The sequence below is a fragment of the Melitaea cinxia genome, chromosome 4 (assembly GCF_905220565.1).
Source record: "Melitaea cinxia chromosome 4, ilMelCinx1.1, whole genome shotgun sequence".
Classification (NCBI taxonomy): Eukaryota; Metazoa; Arthropoda; class Insecta; order Lepidoptera; family Nymphalidae; genus Melitaea; species Melitaea cinxia.
In genome coordinates this window covers 17,676,162-17,692,150 of record NC_059397.1, presented here as the reverse complement: position 1 = coordinate 17,692,150, position 15,989 = coordinate 17,676,162, and the positions used below count along the sequence as shown (strand labels likewise).

The 15,989-nt window shown below is 32.7% G+C and overlaps 1 protein-coding gene across 2 annotated transcripts; it reads right to left on the bottom strand.

The window, feature by feature from the left end:
* Positions 1–246: 246 nt before the first annotated feature.
* On the bottom strand, positions 247–10,922 carry LOC123670341 (tumor suppressor candidate 3). 2 transcript variants are annotated; one of them, XM_045603839.1, is made up of 6 exons: positions 10,748–10,922; positions 10,388–10,669; positions 9,452–9,592; positions 8,727–9,015; positions 8,295–8,484; positions 247–346 (listed from the first exon to the last, which is right to left on the bottom strand). In XM_045603839.1, the coding sequence occupies exons 1-6, from the start codon at positions 10,823–10,825 to the stop codon at positions 331–333; spliced, it is 996 nt and encodes a 331-aa protein (XP_045459795.1). In that variant the 5' UTR covers positions 10,826–10,922; the 3' UTR covers positions 247–330. The 2 variants fall into 2 exon arrangements, with proteins under 2 accessions (XP_045459795.1, XP_045459794.1); XM_045603838.1 differs by lacking the exon at positions 247–346 and adding an exon at positions 6,733–6,874.
* Positions 10,923–15,989: the final 5,067 nt, after the last annotated feature.

The following is a 15,989-nucleotide window of genomic DNA, read 5'->3' as shown; positions in this document are numbered from 1 at the left end:
CTGAAAAAAAATGTATTTAATAAAATAAATTAATTATTGTAATATTTATTTACAATACTCATGTTACAGACACATAATAATAATAATAATAATAAATAGTTTTTATTTTGCTCAAATTATGTAGTTTACATTATCAAGAAGCCCTGCGACCCGTGCTAGAGCTTTAAAAAGCCGTGGTACAGACCACAGTGTCTTCCCCAAAAATTAGTTTATTGTTACATAATCAGATTTTGCGTTCAGACAATAAACAGTAGTTTTATTTGCTTAATAAAAAAATCATCGTCACACACTCAATTGCACGACATTTGTGTTTTGAACTTTCAATATTGTCTATTTGAACAGGAAGCTGAAACAAACATAACCACTCATTAGTGAACTTATTATTTAATACTTACATAATTATGTAAAATACATAAAGATTGATAAAGTTAATTATATATTTTAAAATTTTAACACGTTTTTAAATAAATGTATATATCTAATAATTAAGTTTTGAAACTAGACTCAAATATAGGAATTGAACCCACGGCACAAAAACCAACTGGGTGTTGCAAAAACTTCCACAACAATAATCCTATGTAGTACAACTCAATTATATAGCAGTTAACAAAGAGCAAGTGTTGCTCTATATTAAATAAAATAGTAGTGATTCCATAAAAATATAAACGCTATCGCTAGGCGTGTAGTAAGTAGTCATAGTCATATAAAATTATGTAATTTTTAAGTAGAAATTCAGTTTCCAATGTTCATAATCCTTTAAAATGTTATACTAGGTTCTGATGTCATATCATTTTATGTACGGTTTCTGCTAGCTTTCCTTTCATTTGATCAAAATGCAGTTTTGTGATTTTGAATCTTTGTTTTATATTGAACTAACTGTACACAGCGGTTTTCCTTACCTATACGGATAGCCGTGAGTCTTAGCTCTGAACACAGACAGTAGGAGTGAGAAGAACACGCACACTAGCACCAATCCGACAGCAGATTGGAATCGCCGTCTCTTTCCCTCTTGGGCTCGATGTATGTCTGTCACTTTTACTCCGCCCGCTGCCTCTATCATCAATATCATTCCAACGACTACTGCTCCGTCAGAGATTTTTTAGGAAATTACTTTGAAACTAGTTTTTTTTTTTTTTGTTCTACGGTAGGTATATTTTACACACTAGTGTATCAAATGTGGAGTTTTAGAATATGAAAAACTAATTAGGCTTTGAAAGTAAAACGTAAATCATAAGGTAAACACACCGGTAATGGACAAGGGTCCAATAATGGACAAAAAATAAAAATATCATCCAGAATAAGGACACGAACCAGTTTTTTTATACTAGCAATACTGTGACATAGACTACAGACATCGAGCTGTCAAAGTTTAACGTTTTATTCAATTCGATCTGTTAGATAGACAAGATAGCGTGAGTATAAAGTGTCCATGTGATTGTAAATTGATATTAGCGGCTTTTCTTAAGGAAATTGTTAGTGCGGTAAGTAGAAAGTTTCATCTGTAAACTGGTATGGCTTTATTTTATTCAGAATGTGTTTTGTTTGTCGGGTTAACCATGACATTAAGACAAAAACGCACATTGTTGTTACTTCAGAGATGTTATGTTTGTCGATATTTTATTAATGTTTATAACTGGTGCGCTGTAATTGAATAGTTCCAATAATGGACAAATGTCGAAACTTAATTTTACTTTTTTGTATTCAGACTTCTAACTAATTTTACTGTAATTATTATTCTTTATTATAAGTTAGTTGAAAATTTAAAAAATGCTGATGTTTACCAATAGTGGACGTATGTGTCCATTATTGGATATATTATAGAAACCAGTTATGGACATTGATATAAAATTATACTGTTTCTTTGTTTTAGAAATGGCTCCTAAGAAAAATTATACGCCTCAACAAATGAATTGGGCTATCGAAGCAGTAAAAAAAGGGTTAAAAATATCCGAAGCAGCCAAAAAGTTCAATGTACCTAGAATAACCTTGCACAACAAAATTACTGGTAAAAGTCCGATTGAGTGCTCAATGGGACCCAGCACCATTTTAAGTAAGGAAGAAGAAAATATTTTAGAAATATGGATCAAAGAAATGTTAGATAAACATATCCCTGTAACAAAAGAAGATTTAATGGACAGTGTCCAACGTATAATAGTCGACAAAAACCAAGAAACCCCTTTTAAAGATAACAGACCTGGCAAAAAATGGTATACATCATTTCTGAAACGACATCCTACGATTGCTGAACGTGTAGCTCAAAATTTATGCACAGCAAGAGATAATGTTACCCAAGAAGACATTGAGAAATGGTTTTCGGAAGTTGAAAGTGATCTAAAAGACAGAGGTCTGATTGAGATAGTAAAACATCCTGAAAGGGTTTTTAACACAGATGAAAGTGCGTTTTTTTTTAATCCAAAACCAGGACATGTTCTTGCTAGAAAAGGAGATAAAAATGTGTATGCTTCTTCAGGTGACGATAAAGAAAATTTGACCGTTCTAGTCACAGGAAATGCTGCTGGAGAGTTGGCACCTACTCTGGTTGTATTCAACTATACAAGAATACCCTCAATAGTTTCAGAAAATTTCCCGGATGACTGGGCTATTGGTCGCTCAGAAAGTGGATGGATGTGCTCAGCTACATTCTACGAATATATGACAAACGTTTTTCATCCTTGGCTGATTAACAAAAATATTGAAAAGCCAATTATATTTTTTTTGGATGGACACAAGTCACATTTAACTTTACACCTGTCTAATTTCTGCTCTGACAATGGTATAGAAATCATAGCACTTAACCCAAATTCTACGCATATCTTACAACCAATGGACTTGGCTGTATTTAAGCCTTTAAAGTCGTTATGGCGAGAAGCAGTAAAGAATTGGAAAATGCAACATTTGGGACAAGTCCTTAAAAAACAACATTTTGCTCCACTCTTGAAGACAGCCGTAGAGAAAATTTCTCCCGAAACAGTGAAAAATGGGTTTCGCGCTGGGGGACTGTACCCATTTGGTCCAGAGTACGTTGATATGACCAAAATTAAGAGTCAAAACCGAAAAAAGATTCAAGACACTACGTACCAAAACGAATTTTTGAAAACATTAGAGAACAAAATTGAAACGACTTTGTCTAAAGACAAGCTAAAGTTATTCAAAGATCTTTATTACAAAAGTCGCCCTGATCTGGAAAAACTTTTGCCTACTGAAGATATATCTCTATATTTGATTTGGGCCAATAGTAAGCAAACTGACGTAGTAAATGAAGAGTTTTCAAATCCCTTATCAGCTACGAATAATCCAAATGCCAATGATTCTCCAAAAGAAATCCAAACCATTCCTGTTTTATCTTGTAATACAAATGATTTCGAACCCAGCACTTCTTCACATACTACTTTCACTACCATAAAAACTTCAGATTTACATTCTTCGAATATGGAAAATGAAGGCCAAGAAGCTATGAGAGGGATTGATAATTCTTTACCAAAAAGTCACAAAACACCTATTAAAACAGTCACTACTGGCACTTCAAACTATGTTATTCCATCTCCTTTTAAACGAAACTTATTTTGGCCTGAAACTGGTGAAACAACAAAAAATAAGAAATGTAAAGTAAAAGAAAAAATACCATTCACAGTAACAAGCCCTGCATGGAAGGCCTACAATGCTAAAAAAGAAGAACAGAAAAGGAAACAAATAGAAGAGAAGGAATTGCGCGCTAAAAAAAGAGAAGAAAAAAGGCTTGAGAAACTTAATAAGAAGAAAAAAGTGCCAAAGAAAAAAAATAGATCCGAGTCTTCTGAAACTGAAACTGAAAAAAATTACGCCATAAGTGATGAAAGTATCTTGTCTAGAGAATCGGAATCAGATGATATACCGTTGAGTACGTTAGTTCCTTCTCAACAGAAACTGTCAAAGGGAAGTTACGTTATAGTTTTATATGAGGAGCAACATTTTCCTGGAGTCATTGAAAATATTAGTAAAGACGAGTTTGAAGTAAGCACGATGACATTTTCAACAGGAAACACCTATAAATGGCCAGAGAAACCAGATAAAATGTGGTACCAAAGAAAAGACATCATAGAGTACATTCGTCCTCCAATATTAATTAACAAAAGAGGATTTTACAGTGTAAAAGAGATGCAAAAATACTCAAGTTTTACTTTTTGAATTGTTACTTAATTTTTTAAGATATTTGTGATTTTTATTAACAAAGGCGAGTTTTATGATCAATCAAGATAAAAAACTTTCTATTGTTAACTCTGATATTTCTGTTCTGATGTTCATCTGATATGAATGTTGTTGCTTAATTATATCATATTTTAAGAAAAAATATACGTAAATTAATAATGAATATATGAAAGGCTGATTAAGTTTATGTTCTTAATTATTAATAATAGTTTAAAACGGAGTATAAATACAATTTAAATAAGTTAATTAATAATTGTTAATTTAAAGAACATTGTCAATTTAGAAAAAGTTTGTAAAAAATAAAAGATATATTATATATTATTCTATTGCATTTTATTTTTCATTTAAATTATTAAAATCATCAACAGCTTGACATTCGTCATAGATTCTTTGTCATGTTCATTACTGAATGTCCATTACTAGGTTTATGTTCATTACTGGATGTCCATAACTAGGTAATGTTCATTACTGGATGTCCATAAATGGTTTTTTTGCTGTCCATAACTGGTTAAAAAACTAGTATTTTTATTTGTTAAATAAATTTAAACCAGCTTTGCAGTATCTCACTCGTAACATAGTAGAAATATAGAATAAGGACAGGACTTTACACTTTAAGTATGTTCAGTAATGAAACTTTCACAATATTGATGAAATTTCACAAATACCACAATTTTTTTCTTAAACTGTCCATAATTGGGGTGTTTACCTTAATCGCAACGATTCCGCCTAAAGCTTTTTTGTAAAATTTTAAAATTATAACTTAAGATTAAAACTTCATTTTGCTAAATAATAAGTCGAATATGTATACATTTTTTTAATGTACCTACTTGGTGATAGTTTATTATTTTACCTATAACATTTCTAATATATTTACTTATGAAAAGGATACTTAATATAGCCACAATATAACTCTCGACTATAAATTGTTCATCAAAATTCCCATTAATATAAACCGGTCCATTATCAGTCATATGGCAGAATTGTGGTTCAATCATCTGGTTCCACATGTGTCCTGAGACCATTGCAAAACAGAAACAAATGGCGATGACTGCCCACATTTGCATTGCAAAAGCGACGACACAAGAGTAGTTGGGTGGTCGAAACAGACGGATCTGTAGCACAATTAATTTCTTACTATACTTTTATATTATACTAGCTGTGCCCGCGACTTCGTCCGCGTGGAATTAAAAAAAAAACATTGTTCAGTTCGTAGAGTTGCCAAATAAATAAATTTCTAAAATAAAAGTAGCCTAAGCTACTCCTTATTACATGAGCTATCTGCCAGTGAAAGTTTCGTCAAAATCGGTCCAGCCGTTTCAGAGATTGGCCGGAACAAATAGACAGACAGACAAAAATTGTAAAATTTTTATTTTGGTATGTGTACCGTGTATACATCAATTGTAAAAATGCAATTAGTAAAAAGCGGCTATTTTAATATTACCAACAGACACTCCAATTTTATTTATTTGTATAGATATAGGAAAGGTTTGTTATTTTCGTTTCTTTGAAATTGATAGTCAAAAATTATTACACGGATTTTAAATTTTTTTACACCATACATGGAATATGGAACAACCGAAGTCGCGCCCACAAGGGCGAATAAGCCGCAAGCGAAAGGCAATGTATTTTTCATTGATCTATAAAAATGGTATTTTTGCATAGTGCTCATATAGCAACACAAATAAAAAATGTACCTTGAGAACACTATATAGGTACTTCTAATAAATAAAGATTATTTTACCATTATACAGGTGTGTAATCGTTAAATGATCTTGTTCAAATAATTAAATTTCGTAATAAAAGGTTCACGTTTAATCAAAATAAAAAGTACATTAATGCTGAATACATTATTATTACTACACTTAAGTAATCGTTGTTTTAGAGGCTTAAAACCAATTGTGATAACAAATGGTACCTACTTATTTTCTTACTACAAGGCAAATCAGAAGTGAGCTAAAATTGAATCTTGTTTTTTTTTTTTTTTTTTAATTTAATCAATATTTAGTGTCCATATCAGGTAACTATCACATAACAGTGAGGCCCAAATGCTGTTCTTTGCCAGTCCTATTAATTTCTACATCATATCTTATTATATTTTGTAATCGTCCAAGTGAGAGAGGTAAAGTTGATTTTAATATTTATCGATGGGTACCTATATATTGTCTGTGTCGAATGACTATAAAATGTGAGGTCTAACGTTTTTCTTTGACAGCCTTTTAATTTATTTATCATTTGATTTAACAAATTTTTACGATATTAAGAGAAAAAACATCAAGACACTTGTCTATAAATGGCAAAATATAGTTTTCCTTTAATTTATAAACAGTGGCGCAGCGCGCTTCACTCGCGCCTGAAGCAAAATACCTTTTTTTAGCACTCTCCCCCTTCGAAAATCATACAATATGTTTAGCAATGTTTTGTTTTGCGGACCCTTTGTGAGTAGCCCCCGGGGTATGAAGCTCCCTTGGTGGCTTTGACAGTATTTTTTTTTTAACTTGACAACTATTATATTTGATAGCTGAAAAAAAATTGAATAAAACAAATAAATTATTGTAACATTTATTTACAATACTCATGAAATAGACACAGTAAATAGTAGTTTTCTTAGTTAAAAAATCATCATCAAACACTCAATTGCACGACATTTGTGTTTTGAACTTTTAATATGTATGTCTATTTGAACAGGAAGCTGAAACAAACATAACCACTCATTATACTCCAACTTATACATAAAGTAGGATAATTATATATTTTAAACTACACACACCGTCGATTATTTCTAAAGTTGATATCTGAAATGGATATATGATTTAGGTAACAGCCGACAGTGTGTTTAATATATATATATATACTAGCTGTGTCCCGCGGTTTCGCTCGCGTTAATTTAAGGAAAAACGTAATAAAATATTATACAGCCGTTTTTGGTAAATGAACTGTCCAAAAAATAAAAAAGAATTTTTCAATTCGAAACGTGAGAATCCTGAGATTAGGGCGTTTACAAACAAACAAATTCATCAGCTTTATAATAATAGTATATATTTTATAAATTGCTACCTCTATTATCTTTACAACTACTATCTTTACAGTTTGAAACAAAATGTTTTTTAATTAATTACTAGCTGACCCCGCAAACGTTTTGCCATATATTTTATAAACCTTCTCAATCCCCCCCTCCCCCTTATAACTTAGAGGAATGACAAATAGATGTTAGCCGATTCTCTGACCTACCCGATATGCACACAAAATTTCATATTTTATTAACCATCTTAAGCCTGATATATGATGCCATTATATATGATGTCGTCTACGATATTTTTATCGTATCCTAAAGCCTACTCTATATCTATACAAGATGTTCACAGAGCAGATGAAATATTTATAAGTAGACTATTGGATTAAAGTTATTAACTATGTTATGCAATAATCCTAATTATATATATAAAAATAATCTAATCTAATACTATTAAACGAGCAATTCTTGTATAGGTATATATAGAATCGGAATCTCGGAAACGGCTCCAACGATTTTCATGAAATTTAGTATGCAGGGGATTTCGGGGGAGATAAATAAATCTAGTTAGAATTAATTTTTAGAAAATGTCGTTTTATTCCAGTTTTTAGACAATGAAAAAATGGCTACAATATCGTTATAATACGAAGGTAAATTTCGCACTTGTAAATAAAGTTGTAGTAGCTCAGATGGGAAATCGGCCGCTCGCGATCGACCGAAAAGACAATTCCAAACAACATGGTTCAAATTTCCAGAACGATTATTTTTTTCTTTTTTTTTTCTAACTCGTTTCGCACTCGTTATTTTTTATGTAAATAGCCAGTTCTTATTTTTTATTATTACGTCTTTAAAATCTAAAAATATTATTCATATTTTATCGTTATTATTTTATAATAATTTTTTTATTTTTGATTTTTTATATTTATTTATATTTTTTATTATTGTCGGTAAAAAAAAAATTTATTCATATTTTATAAATATGTATATGATTTCCAAAAAACTAGATTTACTAAAAAATACGAGCTAAGCTCGGTCACCCAGGTACTGATAGTAATACTTATAAGCAAATAATCCATACAATCGTTTCGTCTAAACTTACCTATATGGATAGCCTTGAGTTTTAGATCTAAATATAGATAGGAGAAGCGAAAAGAACACGCACACTAGCACCAATCCGACAACGAATTGGAATCGCCGTCTCTTTCCCTCTTGCGCTCGATGTATATCTGTTCCTTTCACTCCACCCGCTGCCTCTATCATGAATATCATTCCAACGACAACTGCTCCATCTGAGGTTGTTTTCAGGAAATTATTTTGTAAAAAAAAATTAAAATTAACAGAAAGCTAAAAACTATTGTAGAGTTTTTTATTTAAAATATAATATATAATAATCTCTATTTTTTGCTGATTTATTTTCCATTACATTTTTAACAAACTATGTATCAAAAATGATCAAAACTTTTTTTTATTTGTTAACATCTTATTACTTGTTCTGTTACGTTTCTAGAACATTTACTCATGAAAAGGATACTTAATGCAGCCACAATGTAACTCTCGAGCACAAACTGTCCATGAGAACCTCCATTGATATAAACCGGTCCATTCTTAGTTCTATGGAAGAATGGTGGTCCACGGATCTGGTTCCACATTTGTCCTGATACCATTGAGAAACAGAAGAAAATGGCGATGACTGCCCACATTTGCTTATTATACAAGAAATCGAGGTTATTACGCCTAAGGTATAAAAATCCGGTTATTAATACAAGGAGCATTGCAATTAGGATAACACCGGAGTAGTTTGGTGGTCGAAACACACGGATCTGGAACATATTAATAATATCAAATATAAATCATTTTGCCTTCATCAATGTTAGCAATTAAATGGTACTCTTTGTAATAGATGGTGAATAGCTTTTGCTGCTGATTCCTATCAAATAATCATTATGGGGTTTAGACGGGGTAATTATTGTGTTATAAAAAAGGTAATACACTTTTCATGAAAGTCATCTTAATCAAGATACTTGTAAAAGATCATTGAGAAAGGTAAGTTTATTTCTGGCTTTTTCAACAAATGATGTCCATGTCAGATAGCTATAAAGTGTGAGGCCTATTTTTCTTTGCCAATACTATTATTTTCTACCCTCACTCATTCTATTATTCGAGTGTGACAATGTCATTACTTATCGATAAAAATAAAATATTTGTCAAAACTTGTCCAATAGTAATTTCAATAAGCTCCTGGACCATTTCATTTACCTGAATATCAGTTCTGTCTTGGATCCATTTAATAATAGCCTCAGCGTGTATACCAGTTCTCTCAAAGTCCATAGAATCAGCTGGTTTAGGCTTTCCTTTAGCCGGAAAATGCATGATTACTGGAGCTGTATTCAAACGCAACTGTAAATTTAGATATCATTATTTTATTTCAAGTGAAAACTTCTTTAGTGGCGCTGTGCACTTTTTTAAACTGATAATCTATAATATTTACATGTTCATGCCAATATTTTAAAAACTATTTATTTTTAGAGATCTATTTATTCTCAATAAACTTGTACATCTACTGCATCAATTTTATAGTAATAGTAATAATCATCACATTTGCTCTTCACATTACGCTTCAGCCTGTAATATCCTACTACTGGGCATAGGCCTCTTTCCTGATGTCTTTTTTTTTTTTTAATCCACCACGAAGCTCCAATGCGGGTTGGTGGATATATTCCCTACAACCTGCAACGATCACTATCAGGTGTACATGATAACAACCGGGACCGACGGCTTAACGTGGTCTCCGAGGCACGGTGGGAAGACCCACAAGGACTGCACAAACACCCAGACCACGGCAAACACCTGTATGGCCAATACAAATGTTTGTCATGTGCGGGGATCGAACCCGCAACCGCCAGCGCAACAGGTACAATCCATGGCTGTAACCATTGCGCCAACGCGGTGTAGATTTAATATATTATCCTAATTCATCTTTGTAATGGGCCGCAAATAATCTATTTTTAACCACATAGTATATTTTAAAATATTGGCCAAGACTTAATTCATATTCTGTTAATTATTGTGCATAAAAAATATGAAGAGTATGTTAAGCCTTAATCTTGTAGCTTAGTATATACAATTAAAACTTTGTAAATTATAAGTTGTACTGCATGAAAGACCAAACGTCAAAGTAACGATTATAATTACCATTTGAAAGACATCTGAGCCTTCATCAAAGTCGACCAGTCCAAAGAAGAGTTTATCACTGAAAGATGGCGAAAGTCGGAACGAGTTAGCCACGACCAGATATTCATCATACACATGCTGACATATAGCGCACCTCCTGGAAGGTGCCATTGCTGTAAACATCACTATGAAGGAGTAATCCCTTGGCGGAGATTTTACATATTCCTTAAATTTATTGAAATTTAAAGCTATAATAGATTGCTTGGCGCTTATATCCGCTAGCTGTTGGACTTTCTCTTCTAGCTGTAACGTAATAATTAACGTTCAAAATCATCATCAAAATCGTACCGGCTAAAAATAAAAAATTTAAATAAAACATACTCCTTTTGTACGACTTTGGGCATCTATGTTGCAGTAAGTTAAGATTGCAGTGAGGCATAGTAACGTTTTGTATTTCATTTTGCAAATTGGATAATTTTTAGTCCCAATTTATGCGAAACAAAGCCCTATACAAATTCAAGCCAATAATAAAACGCCAACCAAACTCAAAGAACTGACAAGTGACACCTGTAACGTCATCTAAATAAATCAATAGTTTGTTGCCAGATGTATTTTTCAGCTAAAAATTCTGTAAACTTAAGTTGTTGTAAATGTTGTAATATACTAAAGTAGTAAACTTTGTGTAAGTAAATAAACAAAGTATAATATGTTTTGACATACACATAGTCGTTTGTAAATATTTTTATTTTCCAAGTGTCTTCGCGTCGGGGGACCGCTAAAGTCCATAAAGTATTTTTCCAATAACAGCTAATTTATTATTACGAATTACATTCAGGTACGAGCGATCTTACGTAATTCCTAATGGGCAGACCCGTGAGGGCAGACGACGTCGACGGTTATGTCGATTTTGCGAAGTTTTAGTAATAAAAGTAAATCCTTTTGTTGGAACCTGCGACTACACCTGCGTTTTTCACTTAGCGGCCCCCCGACGCGACAACACTTTGAAAATAAAAATATTTGAACTTACATAGCCACCCCCTCTCTTCCCGTGGGTGTCGTAAGAGGCGACTAAGGGATAACAAGGTTCCACAACCACCTTGGAACTTAAGAAGCCGACCGATGGCGGGATAACCATCCAACTGCTGGCTTTGAAATACACAGGCCGAAGACGGGCAGCAGCGTCTTCGGTGCGACAAAGCCAGCCCTGCGGTCACCAACCCGCCTGCCCAGCGTGGTGACTATGGGCAACACACACGATTTCACGCATTTTTGGCGCGAACTTGTGGAGGCCTATGTCCAGCAGTGGACTGCAATAGGCTGGAATGATGATTGAAATAAGATCTCAAGCTGTTGTTCTCAATGGCTATATATCCTCATGGAACTGGGTACTTTCTGGAGTCTGACAAAAATCTTTTCATAAATGATGTAGCCTCTTGCTTTAAGCATTCAAATTTCCTGCTTTATGCTGATGACATGAAGATCTTTCAAAGTGTACGTAGTGAATAGGATTTTCATCTTCTACAGCGGGGTCTTTTGAGAATCGAAAATTATTTTTACATAAATAAATTAGATGTTAACGTCGCGAAATGATCACATTCTCGCGTAAAACTAATAATACCAAATGTCTAGTAAGACAGCAGGAGCTTAAAGTAGTAGATGAAATACGAGACTTAGGCGTTACTCATGATTCTAAGCTGACGTATGAAAAGCATATAAACAATATTATAAAAAAGCTAATAATTTCATTCTACGCCAAAGTACTCAATTTAATAGTGGAACCCTCAATATGTAGTGTGTATCAATAGGTTGGAAACAATCCAGCGTAAATTTATGAGATACCTATCTTCAGTTCAAGTCTAACAAGTATGACGAATTCTATGATTAAAGAAGATACCGCTGCAGTAAAGACGTGTATTTATGTATTACTGTTGCAAGAAAGGCGTAAAATACCAGACATTGTACTGATGATTAGGATAGCGCAAAATGATCTCTATCTAATGATTCTCCCGATCTTCTCAGTAAATTTTACCCAAAGGTGCTAAAAAATCCTTAAAACAACCCCTCAATTATTTATATGTGCCTTATTGCTCGACAAATTATAGGCAACTCCTTTCTTTTGAGGTCCGTAGATCAAATCAATAAGCTGAATGACTTCCCTGACTTTGACCTATTTAACACTTCTGTCAAAATAATTAGAACGAAACCGGCAAGGCACTAGTTCATTATGTCAAATTCTTTTCCTTATTTTAAGTTCATAATATATTATGTACTAACTGTGCCCGCGACTTCGTTTGTGTGGAATTTAATAAAATAATTATTGTTGTCGCAGTTTTGAAATAAAAAAAAATCTAAAACAAAAGTATCCTAAGCTACTCACTATTACATCAGCTATCTACCAGTGAAAGTTCCGTCAAAATCGGTTCAGCCGTTTCAGAGATTAGCCGGAACAAACAGACACAGTCAAAAATTGTAAAAAATGTTAGTTTGGTATATGACACTCCAATTTATTTGTATAGATATAGTAAATTTCATGATGTATTTTTTGTGATTTCTTATAGCATTCAAACATAATAGATTTGTACTTGCGAAAACAATTAAATGGTGCTTAGATATTTAGTTTTAAGCAATCGTTAAAATATATCACTGTATGCTTTTCTATTAATGACGTCACGTCCGCCTAAGGACAGGTTTCGAGTTGCAATGCTCGCGATCGCGAATCTTTTGTTTTGCAACCAGGTCCAGGAACCGTCGGGCAACTAAAAAACTTAATAAAATGCGATAAAATCAGAAAAAAGTTATTTCAAGAAAGAGAAAGAGATTTCGTTTTCATTTTCTCATATTTGTAAAAGTAATGTCATAGCTTTCTGTGTTTAATACTGATCTCATTACTATTAGTATGGTAACTTATTAGAATATAAATATGTTTGCAATTAAAGGTGCTGTGATTTTAAGAAATAAAAAATACTCTGAATTGACTTTTTTAAATTATACTACCGAATCACATAATCTAAGTTATTATGCAGCATTTTATCCTTTCAATCGAATTTGAAAATTAACCTTTTGACCGCCACGCCTCAAAACCATTCCCGTGCCCTGTACGCCAAGGCATAAAATAAACAAAAATACCTACGAAAAAAATAGTGCTGCCAAGAGTCGTTATCGAGTACCACACAGTGACTTGTTTTTGTTGGTTTTTATGCAATAAATGACTACTTATATAATCTAGGAAGGTTTATTTTTTAATATTTTTCTTGTGTTATCTTGCACTCGTTATATATACTTACAACAACATAAATAAAAAACAAACATTACAAAAATAATCGTAGTAAAGCACAACACTCTTTTCTATCGCCATGACGTCATTGTCACGACTGGACGACTACGGCGCAGCTGACCTACGGTTATGAAACTCTCTTTAGAGATGTCCTGTGTCGCACGCAAGGAAGCCGCAGGCTATATATCGATTTCGAATCGAATCGATATATACATGAAAAGTAATTTAGAAAAAAATTAACCGAATTCAAATTTGTAATTTTTTAATCGACTTCAAAAAAGGAGGAGGTTACTCAATTCGACCGATTCGATATATATTTTATATATTTTTTTTTATTTATGTTCGGGGATAACTTTGTCGTTTATGAAACGATTTTGAGAATTCTTTTTTTGTTGGAAAGGAGATAACCCCGGTATAGTACCATGCTAAGGAAACCAGGTTTTTATAATGAGATCTCGAAAATCTGCATAACTTTTACTGGGTGCACCGATTTTGATGATTTTTAATTTAATCGAAAGCCGATGTTTATCATGTAGTCACATTTAAATTTCATCCAAACCCGATTACAACTTTTTGATTGATCTTTGATAATGCGTATTTACTTGACTATTTTTTCGTCTACCTACGTTGTATTACTTGTCGATATAATTGGAAGTTAGTTTTTTCGTTTGCCTGCAAACACAATTATTATCTTATTAGATAATAGTTTATTATTTAAGGTTGAAGGTTCATTAGAACAGTATTCCACTGTGCCCTGTTCCATAGTGCCCCATAAGGCCAACGTTTTAAACGAGTTTTATAAAAACTTAGGTTATTTTTTGAACTTTCCACACAATTGTCTCAAATGATTAAAATTAATGAAAAAAAATATCATTTACCTATTCTTTAAACTTTTTTACTAAAAAGAAAGTACTTTGAAAAGAAATCTCAACTTTTGAACAAGAATAATTGTGTTTGCTCGAATACAACGTAGATCGACGAAAAAATATGATCCGATGAAGCAAATTAATATAATCGGTGCGGTCGATGCCAGCCTTAGTTTAAAAGAAATATTTACATGCGTTAAATATTTTTTTGCTTAGGTAGCAAATAGTACTAAAACAGTACTGAGTAAGTAGCAATATTTCAAATCAAATATTTCACGACACACGACACGACATGGGTCTTAGAAAAAAAGCTTTTATGAGAGTGGGGGTTAGAGATGATATTGATGCTGCCAGATGATTTTGAGAATGAGAAAGAAAATCGTAATTTCGCTCTTACCCTAGATAAAAAAAATGAAAAAAATATATTTTTTTTATTGTATATTATTAAAATCATCGACGCCTTCCAAAATACGACGATGTTCTAAGGTATCGCTCGTCTTGCACTTCACTAGTTTTCTCGCTATTCGCTTATGACGTCATCAGCGTGTCGTCTATACTTGACAACGGCGTGTAGAGAACGGATTAATGACTACGCGCTAGAGATGCGCCAGATTTGAGATATCAGATTTATTATGGCGATTTGATTGATTTTAGTTGATTTGATTTTTTATTCATTTGCTATTTATGTGTTAGCTGATGATAGTTTTATGTTTTTTACCTTTTGTTTTATTCAAATATTAAATTATTTATAGAAAATATAACACGTTTGAGTTGAATTTTGAATAGCTAATTGCAAAAATGACTTGTAATTATGATTTTTTTAAAGTGCAATAAAGAATATATAAATCATCTATACCATTTTGACTAGCCCGTTGGCGCAGTTTGTAGTGACTACAGGTCAGCGGTGCTTTCTGCTCCGGAGGTTATGGGTTTGATTCCCACCCCGAGTCTGGGTATAATATATATTTATTTATATTTATATGTATGCTTATCAAAAAAAAATAGCTATACCAGTCAGCTGTTACCAAGTTATAACACAAGCATTAAGTTGCTTACTTTAGGAACGGATGACCGGGTGTGTATGTTGTAAATATTTATTTATTTATTATTTATTTATACCTCTTGTGTCACATCCCTAGCGGTCAACTATAGACGACTTCGGCGTTCTCGACATATCATTTATGTGGAATAAAAATGCATGTTTTTATCTCAATGTTTCTCAGTACGTGTAGCTCTAAAAGACTTGTTTTTTATACTCAAATGTTGCGGGGATATTCTATTTTCATAAATGTTGAATTAAAATACTAGAAATATTTTTTTAATAATTTTATTTAATATTTTTGTGGTCCGGGTTTTTTGTCACCTGTAGACGTCGCTGGCGCACAGGACTCGCGAGCCCTTGTCAAGTATAGGTGACTACGGCGGTCAAAAGGTTAATAAAAGATCCGCGAGAAAAGTGATGGATACAGACTTGACTTTCCCG

What these genes read in the sequence shown, in the direction of transcription:
- LOC123670341 (XM_045603839.1), bottom strand. Translation starts at nt 10,825, where the DNA reads ATGAAATACAAAACGTTACTATGCCTCACTGCAATCTTAACTTACTGC. An exon ending in CCCAAAGTCGTACAAAAGGA is followed by an intron (nt 10,670 to 10,747) that starts GTATGTTTTATT and finishes ATTACGTTACAG; the next exon opens with CTAGAAGAGAAAGTCCAACA. An exon ending in TTACATTGTGGCTGCATTAA is followed by an intron (nt 8,485 to 8,726) that starts GTATCCTTTTCA and finishes AAACAACCTCAG; the next exon opens with ATGGAGCAGTTGTCGTTGGA.